Here is a 15,932-nt window from a genome sequence, read left to right on the forward strand (position 1 = left end):
TCCCATTAGACATAGGACAATGGGGAGCATTTTAATCAGTGACACAATGGGTCTTATTTCAGATGATTGTGAATTTTGGTTAAAATCCATTGGACCCATTGATTATTAGGTGACATCCGCCACATGCAAGTTACTGGCTACAGGATTGGCAGTGGATGTTAAATACTCTTGAACTCTGTAATTTAATGTATATTTTAATGAACTGAACAGTGAGATTTCTGACAGGCATCAGCAACTTTGAAATAGAGTCTTCCAAATTTCTCATAGAGTCTGAAAGTAATGAGATTTGTTCCATAAAGTGATGAAATTTATGCCATAAATTATCTCTAAGAGAAGAGTGCTTCTTAAAGCAGAAACATTTCCTTGGTAGAGATCAGATTTAAAATAGTTGTTTAATAAGAAGTTTTTGGAAAAGCAGTCTGTGCTATGTTCTCTCTGAAAATTTTTGCCCGTTATCAAAGAAATGGAGTGCCACGTGGGTCCAAGGCCCACTATCACTTGGACAGAAGGAAAGCCATCGATATAGTTATTGTGCTAAAACTTGGCACTTAGAATATATCCTATTAATAAAGATGCAGACATAGAGAATGGACTTGAGGACATGGGGAGGGGGCAGGGTAAGCTGGGACGAAGTGAGAGAGTGGCATGGATATATATACACTCCCAAATGTAAAACAGATAGCTAGTGGGAAGCAATCGCATAGCACAGGGAGATCACCTAGAGGGGTGGGATAGGGAGGGTGGGAGGGAGACGCAAGAGGGAGGGGATATGGGGATATATGTATACGTATAGCTGATTCACTTTGTTATACAGCAGAAGGTAACACACCATTGTAAAGCAATTATACTCCAATAAAGATGTTAAAAACAAAAGAATATATCCTATCCATTTATGTATCCATCCATTCAATCTTCAACAATATTCACAGAGGACTTTCTAGGAATCAAGTTTTGTTTCTCAGAGTATTCAGCATGTGTTTTGTTGGACTTTGTACTGTAACTCATCCTTTAGGAAAAAGGAGATGTTTAAAATCAGGGCAGGACAGGAATAGAAATGCAGACATAGAGGACGGACGTGTGGACACAGGGTGGGAAGAGGAGGGTGGGATGAACTCGCAGATTAGGTTTGACATCAATACACTACCATGTGTAAAATAGCTAGCTAGTGGGAACCTGCTGGATAGCACAGGGAGCTCAGCTCAGTGCTCTGCGATGACCTAGATGGGTGGATGGGGTGGGGGAGGGAGGTCCAGGAGGGAGGGGATATAGGTTTACATGTAGCTGATTCACTTCATTGTACAGCAGAAACTAACACAACATTGTAAAGCAACTAAACTCCAATAAAAAAAAAAAATCAGGGCTTCTTTCTGAAAAATATTTTATAATATACTAAAATTATTTTGTTTAATAAGTAACCATTAAACTTGACACACACTATAAAATGAGGCTAGCTTTTTCTTAGACCCTTTAACAGTACCTCTACATGTATTCTCATCTTAGTTATCATGGTATTTTCTAGTGCAATAAAAGTCTGTAATCATCAACTGCTAGATAGTCTAGTCAGTGGAGTGCTTGAAGATTGACTTAACTGGTTATCCACATGATGGATATTCAAGGAATTTCAAATTACCTATAGAAAGTAAGTTTATTGTTCATTGCCATAATGCCGAAACCCAAATATTTATTTCCTGACTCATAATCAGAAACCTTTCCCCCTCAAAGTGCCCTTTACAACATTTAAGTAAAATGCAAACATCTTATTGAATCAGAATCCTGTCCATGTATGATAAACACAGATGAAACTGCCCAGAGGTATGGTTTAACAAATAAGAAAACATAGAATATGCATAATTAATTATGTATATGTTAACAAAGATTTCTTGAGTATCTATTATATACTAAGATATCTTCTTGGTGCCAAGAATACAGCCAAGAACAGTATACTGTAAGAAGCTTATAAACTATGGGGAAGGCAGATAAAAATAAACAAATATAACCAAATCAATAAGGTAATTTCATAAACTGACGAGAGCACTGAATGGTCAATGTGTTGGAGAAAGATGACGGAGGAATAGTCGTGTAAGAGCTCCCCGGAGAGAGGGCATTTGAGTTGACACCTAAATGATGAGACTTCAAGAAAAGAAAATAGGTTTGTTGCCTTTCTTTTTTTTTCTGAGTGATTTATAATGGTCATTTTAACCATTCACAATTACTCTTCATCTAGAGGCTTCTACTAAGAATTTTTCTTCAGTGTGTTTCTGACATGATTAATTCTATTAGTTCACAAATCTCCCTACCAAACCAAGTCCTATAAAACTTTATTGCAACCACCTCTGCAATCATATACTACTTTGAATAAGAGAAATAACCTGAATATTCTTTTAAATACAGTTGTGTGCTTCCAATTTTATATTTTTTGAATTATTTTTCAGAAAGCCATCGCTAGCTAAGTATGCAAGTGAATTATAATAATAATGTTATATTTCTTACATATTTTATGTGCTTCCCAGTAACTCTGTGAGGCCGGTAATATTGTTATTCTTTGGTTTTATAAATTAAGAAACTAATGCACAGAAAGGCTATGTAATTTTCCCAAGATTCACAACCAAAGTAAAGCATCTGAGACTTGAACTCAAGTCCTAAGGCTACAGAGAACTTGCTTTTAACCATGATACCACAGCCACTGAAACGAAGCCAACAAAATGAAAATTTTTTTTCAGTTTTTCCTAATTTAGAATTCCTTAACTTGTAAGAATGTTATCTTAAACCTTACCAAATTAAAATAGTAAGCTGAACACTGCCATGTCCCTTGTCACTTTGAGGTTTGAGTTTGTATAACAAACCTTACAGACTGTGGCCATTTCCTCCCAGGCACCCTACATGCAAAATGCCAGTAACAGCCATCACATAAATAACAATGCCACGAGGTATTACTGTGTGGACCAAACATCCAGCCTCTCCTCAGGTATGGATAAGTAAGTCTCATTGTATTCAGAGTACAAGATAAGGGTGTATTTTCTATAAACATCTGGAAACTTCCTTGCAACCAGTCTCCAATAACACGTTCTAATAATCCTATGTTAACGCTTGATGACCCCATTAGATTCCAAATTCTCACGAAGAACATATTTGATTGTTTTTCTGGAGTTATTCAGTCACTCTGCTAATCTAAATTACTAGTTCTCAGGCAACTTTTTTGCATATTTAAATTGCGGAGCATTCTACTGTTTCCTGGATTCTGGGATTCTGGAATTCCAGTTCTTTTAGAATTCTCAAAAGTCACAGTCAGTGGCATTGGGATTTCAGCTTCAAGGTCTTCAGAAGTGAACCACAGTTTAAAGGATATGTATTGCCATGTTTCCATTCTAATACCAAGGAGGAAGATTTGAATTCTAGTCACCTAAACCAATATTTTAGAAAGAGCCCCATCTTATTCTATTAATTTTAAAATAAATATATATCTAGCAGGAAACCCCTTGAACTTTAGGAACAGCTGGGACAGCATTTGGATTTGCCATGCAAATATATTCAGTGACAGGGAGAACTACAGATAAAGTATACGGTTTCTGCTTAAACAGGGTCCCACGTTAGATATTCAAAAGACACTAAGCTAAAGGCATACAGATTCATAACAGACATACAATATTCAGATCATCTTATACAAACATTAACAAATAATTATTTATTTGTTAATGTTTGTATTAACATTAATAACTTGTTAACAAATTTGTTGACAAATAATTTGTTAATTATTTGTTAAATAATTAAAAAGTAATGTTAATTATTTGTTAATGTTTGTATATATATTGAATGTTACTTTATTTTTCAAAGCTTTCACTGAAATAAAATGCTCTGTGAGATTTCTTAGAAAAAGATTTTCCATGTATAAAATTTTAGGATGGTGTCATTTAATCATCTTACTGTACTGACCAGATCGCTGACAAAAGCTATGTACTGGTCATAATTTCACATGTTCGTCTAAAAAAAAGCTAGTAAGAATAATTTTTTCTCAAGTACTTGTTCCAGTGTTCTCTGTTCCTCTAAGGATAGCTTTATTGTTTAATCTTTGGTTTTACAGGCCATATTTTCAGATTTAATCTATAGTTATCACATTGAAGAGCCTGATGAAAGGAAATTTGTAACCAGCTCAGTACTTAAGATGTAAAGATTTATTCAAAGCATCAAACCTTTCAGAGTTTTACGCTGTAAGGTGGGAAGGGTTTTTACGGTAATGCAAATAAATGTGAAGGATTTTTACAGTAATGTTAATGTCAAAGTAGCACACTGCCCACCCCTAGGAACTTCTGGCTGTATAAGCAACACCTTTTTAGAAGCACAGTGGGAAGCAGGGGTCAGGGTAGAGGAAGTCAAGCGAGGCAAGAAAACAATGATGTGCAAGCTGGCCAGTTTATGAAAGGAAAGAGACTTGGCGAGGCTGGAGAGGACAGAGGGGGCTTTAGTGTGAGGTCAGTAGATTAAATTTGATAGAGTGTTTGGAGGGGTGGAGGCGGGCACACAGAGGCTTGAGATGAGAAGAAATAGGCTGTTAATAGAGGCATTCTTTCTAAAAACAACTGAATAATAACAAAAGAGGAAATAACATGTTTCTGACAAGAGATTCTGGGCCAGGAAGAAAGAGACTGGTATATGAATAAAGCCAGGTTCAGGGAGGGATTGATTAGAAGTTGCCAATGGCTAGAGTGATAGCCTAATTTTTCTAATTTATGTTTCTCATTACTCAAAATCCCTTTTAAAAATCTGGCATCCTTTTATCACTAAGCCTTATAGTCTTAGTTCTTCCTCAGAGTATTTCTCAGGACTCCAGTGTATACACATCCGGACTCCAGTCTATACACATCCAGCCTCCACTGATTTCAGGCAGAGGCCCTGGAGTCTTTACTGGACCACTATCTGTTATTGCTTCTCCCAGATAACTACCATGAGTGTAGCTACCAGGTTACAAGACTTGAAGATGCCAAAGTGCCCAAGAACATGAGCCTCATGGCAACCTAACTTCAGCCTATTACAATTTTCTACGAACTCACATTTGCAAGAAGTTTAAAAGCTCTACAGCTCCATAATAATCTATGCACTAACTACCCTAGTTAGTGAAATTCTCTTTAACAGGAAGTATCTATCCTCTATAAATCAATCATTCAGCTGCTAATGGTTATTCCTATGGATCTGGTCTGCCTGAAGAAGTGTACAACACATTGGACAATAAACTACTCATATGGGAGTGCACAGAATAGGCATACTTGCTATCACGTGGCAGCACCATATAGCAGTTAGGATGCCTAGATTCAAATCCTGCCCTTGCTCCTACTGCCTACAGGACCTGGGAAAGCTACTGAACCTCTCTCAGACTATTTCCTTATCTGTGAGATGGAGATAATAACAAATCTTCTTTCATAGGGTTATTATGAAAAATAAGTAAGTTGATATAAGTAAATTGCTCTAGCATGATACCCAGTAGTTAATAATGTTCAAAAACATTGTTTGAGTCAGAATGGTGTTCTTCCTCAGTCTGTGATGGGAATCTAATAATCCACAACAAATCTTTCTCAAGGACCACAGTTACTTTGAGGTAGACATTTTGCATTGGAAAATCTAGGGGCTCTTTGGGATTTTTAGTGCCAAAATCAGTCCACTAGATTGCATAGATCAGCCCCTCCTTCAGCAAGAAGGGAAACAGCAAGAACAATCACAGCTGTGGAAGAGCAAGGTGCAGAAACAATATTAGCCACTCCCTTTTTCTCTCATGTTAGCAATAAATGCAGGCCAAGTCCTTGCTGTACTTCAGAAGCCTGTGCAAAAATATTTCTTTGCAACTAATCAAGAACAGGGAGACACCTCTGACAATTTTGCTTGGGAATTTAAGACATCACAATGGGACTTGCAAAATAAGAGGCAGTATAGCAGCTTGAATATCCATCTCTCACGCTGTTTCCTCACTCAAAATTTCCTTCATCAAATAATGTGTTGTGGTAACAAATCTTTTCCTTAATTTACTGAGGTTTTGAGTGGAGGGAGCTTCAGGAAACTTCCCGCCCTTGGGATGATCCAGTAGATTTTTCTGGAATACTTAACACAACTCAACCACATGGTAAAGAGCTTAACTGTACTCTTCAATAAACTTACTGACCATGCTAAGAAATAGCAATATTTCTTCCACAGAGTCTATGGCTAATTCTCTTGTTTCTACTAAATTTGAAAGTAAAATAGTTCATTGAAAGCTAGACCATCATTCTTCAAGCAGAAAGAGAAAATTAATTTAAAAATAATTAGTTTGAAAGGCTTCTACTCTCACAGACCACCTGAGTCAAGAAACATTGATATTACCCAAACTGTCAAGTTCATGAAGAAACAAGAGCTGGCAGGCATTATGGACAGTAGTCACTGAGATAAAGGCTGTGGACTTTAATTAACACAATTTTGAAGTGAGGCACTGCGGCACTGTGGCACAGAATTGGAGACAGAATTTTCCAGGAACAAATGGCTTGTTTTGAGAAGTATAGACCTGTATAACTTCTGAGACCTCTAAGTTTTCATTCCAGAATTCTCAATTTCTGTTTTATGAGAAGGGAAACCTAGAAAGTATAAAGGATGAGGTAGTCACAGAGTGGCCACTGCTTTAGATTACTTGTGGTATAGAAAGTTTCTAGAAAGGAAACACAAAACCCCAAACTCATTCTTGGTTGGTAAGTACTCTGAAGACAAAAATTTTCTGCTTTTTAATTTTTTTCTCTAAATTAATCACTGTTCAATTCCATTTTTAGAGTCTCTGACTCTTAAATAGTGACTTTTTAAGTCAATCAATTTTAGTCCATTCATAAAAGCAAGCAGGCAAGATGAAAGGTATTCACTAAATCTTTCAAGAGGCAGTACCTGGATGTTTGGATCCCAAATGCAATCTCCTCTAAAATTCACATTGGAAAAAAATGCCCTTTAGAGCCTAGGTTAGCTTGAAAAGGAGTTTCTACCAAGGGTACAGATCTCCATTTACTATTTTCTTGTTTCTCAGTAAAATAGGAAATAAATTTTCTTTCTTAGGAAATAAAATGAAAAATGGCAAAAACTTATTTCACATGCTCCAGTGTCATTCCTGTTTCCCAGAGGAAGGCAGAGCAATAAGTGCATCTGGAAACCAAACCAGGAGGTGACATATTTGTTGTCCAAACCTTTCTTTGAAAAGTAGGAACATAAGACATAAGAAAAGTCATGCATGAGCACTCTGGTTGCTCATGGCAACCTGAGCTGCACATGGCAACCCACCTTTGCTTGGATGTCCAGGTGGTCTTCCATGGGGGAAGAGTGATCATACACATGGTAAATGGAGTTAATACAGTAAAGCCAATATAAACACTGATGTTTTGTCTTCTGACAGCATATGAATGTGCAAGCATTAAGTTATAGGAGAAAAGGGGCTAATTTTAGATTTGTTCCTAGCCCTCTCCATGTGAATGGTGTCGCTGTGAGCCCAGCAATGAAGTTCACTGTGTTGTAGCAGACTGCGCAGTTCCTGAGTGTGTCAACCCAGTCTATGAACCAGAACAATGTTGTCCTGTCTGCAAAAATGGTAAGACCGTACTGCATTAGCTTTCAAAGAGGGGTTAGTGCAAAATACAGATATTCCACCACGGCACACCATTCAATGCAAAAGCCCTCTAAGATCTGCCTGTGGTTTTGCAATGTGGGCATGGCCAATTAATATTTTTATCCCATCTTAAAGTGAAAATAAGCCAGCAATGGGTGAATTGTGAAGCTTTCCATCTGGAGAATTTAAGCTCTTATAAGCTGACTTTGTTGTGGTCCCTATTATTTATTGTTGATCTATACAGAGAATTTTGGAAAGAACGCAGTACCATCTTTTTATAGTGACTGAACTTCTCTCTTGGGGAGGCTATGAAGCAGTTCCTAGTGCATAACCCAGGATAGAGAGTAGGATAAATGCCAGGTATTTTGCTTTGGGCATAGATAAGACTTTAGGCTTAAAGTTATCAAAGATTTACAGAATTCAATTACTCATACACTTAAGTTGAAGTAAGGAAGACTAGAAAGTTTAGGGCTTTTATTCTAGGTTTTTATTACAATGGAAATCTGCTCTCAGAGTAATTGCTATAGAGGGGAACTTGGCTTATAAGTTTATGGGTTCCTTTTGGCCCTCATAGGATGGAGAGGTTGAAATGACTATGGCATGCCAATCACCCAAAATCCAGGTGAGGCTGCAGAGAAGACAATGCAATGCCATTAACCCAGGACAGCTTATCAGCAAAGTCAAAATCACACTCTTACTACTGGTCATATACCAACCAAAAAATAAAGCTTCCCAGTGTAACATTCCACAAATGCCCCCACTTGGCATTAATATATGCTTGTAAAAGTAGTTCTAGCTCTTAATTAAGCTGAGGTCACTGTAATGCTGAATCCCTATGCCCTTCCTTGAATTAGCAGCTCTCATCTTCTCTATTACACATTTTTTTGGTCCAGAATTTGGCATTATGTGAGGTCACCTATTAATCTTTTTCTCTTGCAGGATTATAATTAGTGAAAAGAGGTATCAGGTTATTTAGCCAAAGAAAAAACACAAGCAACTCTGATTGTTTTTATAATACTTGTAGTGTTTTGGTATCTTCTCAAATGACTTATAAAGAACCCTTATGACATTTCTTCAGGCACAGTTTTTATTCTTTCTGATTGTGTAAATCTCTTGAGTCTAATATTACTGCACACCTGGCTTCTCTTTTTCTTCTTATCCCTCTCATCCAACTGACGTGTGTCATAGTGCCCAACTCTCTGACTTAGAAGGTGGAGATAAATATCCTCCTGAAGTTCAAGCCGATCTAATATATGCAAAGATATCAAATTTAAGACTTTATATTTTTAAAAGGATATTGAGGAAACTGGAAAAGATACAGGGAAGAAAAATAAGATGATTTAATGGTTGAAAAATAGGACCTATGAGGACAGACTGAAGGAGTTTGCATAATTTGTCCTGGAAGAGAGAGAGGCTCCAGGGAGACCTCACTGTCATAAAGTACATGAATGGTTAGTCTAAAGTAGAAGAGCACCTGTTATTTGTCATTTTCTCCAAGGACAGAAGGAAGAAAAAATCAGCTACCTAATCAATCTTTAAAACTAGGATTGACAAGTCTTTGACTAAAGACCGTTTTTTTCTAGAAGCAACTGTCTAAACAGGTCCTTGAGGATCTTGTCTTCCCTGGAAGGCCCTGGTTGGCTATGTTACACATTTAGGGTAAACAAAACTATACTGAAAGTTAAAAACTCTCATCTGGACATACTCAGAATACTCAGAGAATTAAAGCATGCTAGACTGTGTATTTAGAATACAGGTTTTACACATGCATCTGCCATGTCATCCTAGGTACTCCCCACCCAAACCAATAGTATATCCAGAGTTGATGTCTATGTCAAATGTTAAATCAGCCACTACAAACTAGTTACACTGAATTTTATGTCACCCAAGGTTATCCTATTTCTGTCACATGCCAGAGTAGAAATCTGTCCTAGAATGAAACTCTCTTTGTACAAAAATATATAATGAATGAACTTTAATTGTTCGATTAATTAGGTAATTAATTAGTAACCCATTAGTATTCCTGAAAAACATATGTTGAGAGAAAAAAATATATTAGTTAGGTTTTCCAATTTTTTGTTCATGAAGCACTACAAAACAACCACTTCTGTTCCCTTTTGCCATTTCCAAGCAAACTTTTTTCTTTTTTAAATAAGGAAAATTAACCTGAATTAAAATTAGGCCAAAGACTAATTCTGAATTTAATATAACATTATGACATGTTATCTTTTTTATTATTAAATGCCACTAATTAGTCACTTATGCCCCAAAAGTAAAGTATAATCATTGTCAAAGAAGAGCATATTGAGGACTGCTGGAGAATCCTTATGACCACGTACCAGTATTTTTGAGTGAACAGACTGAGCCCCAATGCTTGCTGACTCTCATTCTTAGTTCAGAAAACAGAAACAGATGACCCATGTGCAGAAGAGCCAGGTGGGAAACAGATGTTTACTCTGACAGAATATAACTAGAACAATTTCTTAAATTTCCAACACACGATAAGACTATCTTATTCTAAATGACAAGATTCATTTGCCCAGTATAGTGTAAACTATTTTTAAAGTATTGTACTATTTTCTTAGATTTTGAAAAAAAAACAACAAGAAGATAAACATCTACCCTCAGGATTCAAGGTAGAGGCAATAGATCCTAGTTTGTAAACAGTCCTATAATATTTTCTATATTTTCTTAAATCTTCATAAATGTTGAAAAAATTTAGTTTGCACAAATGCAGACTATCTTGGCTGCCAAACTCTTTCTTCATACTAAGATTGATTTTTCCGCCTTCCTGAATTATAACTTGCCAAGAGCAAGAGACATTAAAGATATAAAATGAAAGTTTAAAGCAATAGAATCTACCACAAACAGTATTCAGCTAATATCAAAATCTTTGTTCTCAGATTAGAGCAAGAAAAAAAAAAGGAAGTACAATGATATATATGTAGGTATATGAAGTTTTCCCAGAAAACAGTAGTTTACCAATAAAAATGTAACAATTGCCCTTACAAATAAATATTTTTAATATTATAAAGTGCAAGGTAATCTGATCCCTAGATAAATAATGATAACCTCTTTATTCTCCATAATATAATTTGTAAGAATAAATATAAAGACTTATACTTCTAAAATTTTTCTCTAATGATGTAAAAAAAAAAGAAAGAAAACTTTTAATTTCTTGGTCTCAATGGTTACCGCAAGCAAGATTTTCCAGTGGTTATCAATAAATATAGCCAAGCCATTAAAAATACTCCATTCTTATTAAAGTTAGTTTAGCACCAAGAAAAGTCTATTAATTTAGTCTGAATAAAATACAATAGAAACGTTAAGGAAAGATATGAATGGCTGGGCATACACAAAACAGGAGGAGAAGGAGGAAAGTAATTTTTTATTTGGGGAGGATTATGGTGATTGATATAGGAATTTATTGTTTTAAACAATTTTATTAAGCATCTGCTTCTCCCTTCTCTATATATCTTCATGAGCTAGCAATCCAAATGCCTTCCTGAAAGATCTAACATTTCTAGATTGTTTTTCTTCCTCCAAGATTGAGTTACTTTGGCCTATCTTTCAGCTCCAGTCCTTTCCATGGGAATTAATATTCTTTATGTTTTTTTGTTTTTATAATATGAAAAATAGATTAGCACAGCACCTACTTAAAGAAAATATTTCTATTTTGGAGTGTCATGTAAATATTTGAAATATTCGGTAACTGACCCTTCATTTAACTAGTGAAGTATTTGATCATTAGATCATCCAAATGACTAACTGCATTTTTTTTTTACATTTCATCTGTCAGTACGTCAGTGAGTTCTCTGTTTTCATTGAAATATATAGTCAGTCATTATTCATGGTTCGGAAAAAAAGTCACTTCATGAAAAATTGAAATAGAGAGGAACCACCCACAAAATCCTCCATGCACATTAAGTGAGGAGTTTTCATATCCTTTTCAACTAAACTGAAGGTGTCATAAGCCCTGTTCAAATATTTAATTTCATATCCCTTACTCTCTTCCAGTTTAGTAGTGATACAAATAAAGAAGGAAATAGACTAGCCAAAAGGTAAATGGAAAGAAGACAGCAAAGGGATGGGAAGTGCACAAATAAGAGAGAGGACTTTAGAGCCATCCAACGCCTTCTAAAGGTGCTTGGGTAAAACGCTGCTTTGTGTTGACACATATAATATACAAAGAGCCCCTTGAAATAAATAAGAGAGAAAAATAATTCCACAGGGAAGAAAATAGGAAAAGGGTATACAAAGAAAATTCAGAGAAGAAAACCAAATGTCTAATAAATATATGAAAATATGCTTAACCTCACAAGGGATCAGGGTGATAGAAATTAAAACAATGTGATACTAATATTGCATTGATAATAATTTGAGATTGATGATACCTCAAATCAGCAAAGATACTAAGAGTTGAGAAAATGTTGGAACAACTTTTAAGAAATTTGAAGTCAGCAGTTCTACTTTTTGTACTTTGTCCCACATTCATGCACTAAATTTCCACTGCATTTTAAGAGCATAAAGGTCGGAGAAATGTAATAGTACTTCAATGGAGTAGTGAAAATATATTGCAGCCTTTAAAAAGATCCTACTAACATTTTTCACTGCTGTGTAAAATAAGCAAGGAGTGTATAGTAGACTACAAATATTTTATACATAATATAGTAATGTGTTCTATATATAATTTGTACATTTTAAGTGATATGTAAGACATTTTTATTTTTAACTGATATATAGTTTTAAATAGATATTACATTTATATGTACATAGGAAAAGAGCCAAGTGTGGATACACAATAGAATATTAACAATGATTCAATGATTACTTTTAGGGAATAAAAGTGTGAAGGTAAAAGTAGGGGAGACAAGAGTTAATTTCTTTAAAATATTAAATCTTTACAGGTTGATAATAAAAACAGCAGAAAAGTACACAAACAGGCAGTTCGCAAACAAAATACAAATGTTCAAAAAATATAAAAATTATTCAACCTCACTAACAAATTTGCTTTTTACTGTTTAAACCCTTCTTTATTATGTTTGTATGTAGCATAGGGAAAGTTCTGTAAGAACACACGCCAAATTTTTAACAGTGATCCAGTGATCAGAAGAGTAATTAAAGAGTAGAAGTGAGAAGGTAGAAGCAGAGAACTTTGACTTTTTATTTCATGGGCCTCTTTACTGAATGAATTTTCAAAAAACTATTTTTTATAAGTTAAAAGGTTTTACCAAACTTTTAAAGAAAAGATAATTCTAATGTCATTTAAACTCTTCCAGAGGACAGACAAGAACAGTTTTTTTCTGAAGTACAATACTGATACAAACCAAAGATTACAAACTAAGAAAAAGTAATAGGGATCTATTAAAATACAAAATCCCTGATCATATATTATACCACCCAGTGGGTCTAGAGCAGCATTCTTCAATCAATCACATGAACCCTTCTGCCACAAAATATATGATAATTATACTAAGGAGATGGAATAAATATAGAGTCTCCCATCGTCTCAGGTCAGGTTTTAATCTCAGCTGAGTTTTGGTATCAAAATTGTGAAAAGACATTGGGTTTTCAGAGACTGTGGGAAAGGGATTGTATATTTGTGTTAGCAAACAGAATTTAGCAGTAGGTTAAAATAATTGTGCATTCTGAAAAAGTGGAGTTCACAAAGTTCAAAATTAGGAACTCTATATTAATATAATTTATCCTATTACTAAATTCAAGAGAAAATCATATTATTTCTATATAAATATACACACACATATATAAAGATGACTAAAACTCTTGATAAAATAAGACTAAGTGGATATAAAATATATTTACCTCAGCACCAAAGACAGAATCATGCTTAATAGGTACACATTAAAGGCATTCTTGATAAAGTCAGGAACAAGACAAGGCTGTCCACTATTATTCAAAATTTCAGATTGTAGATATGAACTAGCTAGTATAATTAGAAAAGAAAGAATTCAGAGGAGAAAAACTGGGAGCCAAAACTACTACCATTTGCATATTATATGAGAGTATACTTGAAAAACCCAAGACTATAGACTAAAAACTTCTATAACGAAAATTTAGTAATATAGCAGAGTACAAAATGAGAATACAGAGCTCTCTCTCTCTCTATATATATATGTATAGGTACGTATATTATGAAAATAAAATTGTGGCATTGGTACATGATGCAGAGATATCAATGTAATATAAGAAACTTCATAAACAGACCTAACATACATATGAAAATTGATACATGATAGATAAAATAGCATTTCAAATCAATGGGGGAAATTTAATTTGTAGAAGAAATGGTGTTGGGACAACTGGATAGTTGTCTGAAAAAAATAATTTTAAAGTCCTACATTATTTCATAATTCAAGAAAACTTTCGATTCAACAAAGATTAAATATAAGCTATTTTCCCAAACAGTACAAGAAGAAAACCTAGACATTTGATTTTTAATCCTGAAGTGGCTAGATTTTAAAAACAAACAAAAAAATCTCCACAAAGCAAACAAAACACCACTGTAAACAAATAAAAAACTAAGGGATAAATAATCTTATATCGCAAAGGGTTAATGTCTCTCATAGATAAAGATCTCTTTGAAACTAATAAGGAAAAAGATCAACAACTCAATCTTAAAAATGGGCAAAGGACTTCAAAAGTTACTCCACAAAAAACAAAATTTCCTAAAACATACAAAAAATTGCTAAAAGGAAAATGCAAATTAAAATTTGATGCCATTTTTTTACTTATGGATTGGCCAAATATCCTATAATTTAATAATCTACTTTGTTGTTGATACCTGTGGTAAAACAGGCAGTCTTTCACATCACTGGTGAATGTATGAATTGGTACAATTCCCATGGAAGGAAATTTGACAATATATGTCAAAATTGAAGTACATATATCTTTTATCTCAGCAATTCCACTTCTCTTTACAGATGTGTGAAATGACAAATAATGTTGTTCATCTTCTATGTTGTACTTCAGGTTTACTACTAATAAAGAATAATCAGAAAATTTGTAAAAAATAACTATAGATTTAAATTTCCTTTTAACATGCTATTAGTTGATAGTCAAAAAAGAAATAATTTCTTTCTTTAAATACTCAAATATTTTTAATGATTTATAATTTTATTAGCTTCTATTTACCTTTATGTTTTTCATCTCATATATTTTAAACTAATTTCAAATGGCTCAAAACTGTGAAACTAATAGAAATCTACTCAGAATCAACAGATAATAGGCTACTTAAAAACATTAAAATAGATATTAATGTGTGGAGGATATATATATAGAGAGAGAGAGAGATTAAAAAGTCACAAACCTTACTAAGAACTATTTTCTAAAATAGTAAGTAAGGAGCCATAACTGATTTCTAAATGTGAAAACTGAAATTTGTTAGAATGCTATTTTTCTAATGATAAGTGGAAATCTATCAAATTTTCCATGTAATGTAATTTTCTTCTGTAAGTTGGAAAAAGTTGGAAAATGTAAATACATGAAAAAGAATGTACTTGGTAGGCTTCCCTGGTGGCGCAGTGGTTGGGAATCCGCCTGCCAGTGCAGGGGACGTGGGTTCTATCCCTGGTCCGGGAAGATCTCACAGGCCACGGGGCAGCTAGGCCCGTGCGCCACAGCTAACTGCTGAGCCCATGTGCCACAGCTACTGAAGCCCACACGCGCCTAGAGCTGGAGCTCCGCAACAAGAGAAACCACCACAATGAGAAGCACATGCACCACAACGAAGAGTAGCCCCCGCTCACAGGAACTAGAGAAGGCCCCCGCACAGCAACGAAGACCCAACGCAGCCAAAAATAAAAAAAAAAAAAAAAAAAAAAAGAATGTACTTGGTAAGTTTGGGGAATTCAATCTACCAGATATATTAAAATAATATATAAAGGTATAATAGTTTTAAACAGTGTGATAGTGGAACAAAAATAAATCGATAAATAGAACAGAAAATCAGAAAGTAATTCACATTTGTATCACAATTTAGCATACAATTAAGGTGACATCCAAGCATCTGATGAAAGAATGTGTTATTCTAAAAATAAAGGTTGGGCTTCCCTGGTGGTGCAGTGGTTGAGAATCTGCCTGCCAATGCAGGGGACACGGGTTCGAGCCCTGGTCTGGGAAGATCCCACATGCCGCGGAGCAACTAGGCCCGTGAGCCACAGCTACTGAGCCTGCGCGTCTGGAGCCTGTGCTCCGCAACAAGAGAGGCCGCGACGGTGAGAGGCCCGCGCACCGTGATGAAGAGTGGCTCCCGCTTGCCACAACTAGAGAAAGCCCTCGCACAGAAACGAGGACCCAACACAGCCAAAAATAAATA

General features: G+C 35.0%; 1 protein-coding gene across 1 annotated transcript in view; it reads left to right on the top strand.

The window, feature by feature from the left end:
• Positions 1-15,932, top strand: part of VWC2L (von Willebrand factor C domain containing 2 like) — a 155,162-nt gene that overhangs the window by 15,130 nt on the left and 124,100 nt on the right. The window contains exon 2 of the mRNA XM_059927393.1: positions 7,450-7,579. Within this exon, the coding sequence (XP_059783376.1) occupies positions 7,450-7,579 (130 nt within the window). The remainder of the gene's footprint in view (positions 1-7,449; positions 7,580-15,932) is intronic.

The sequence above is a fragment of the Balaenoptera ricei genome, chromosome 7 (genome assembly GCF_028023285.1).
Source record: "Balaenoptera ricei isolate mBalRic1 chromosome 7, mBalRic1.hap2, whole genome shotgun sequence".
Taxonomy (NCBI): Eukaryota; Metazoa; Chordata; class Mammalia; order Artiodactyla; family Balaenopteridae; genus Balaenoptera; species Balaenoptera ricei.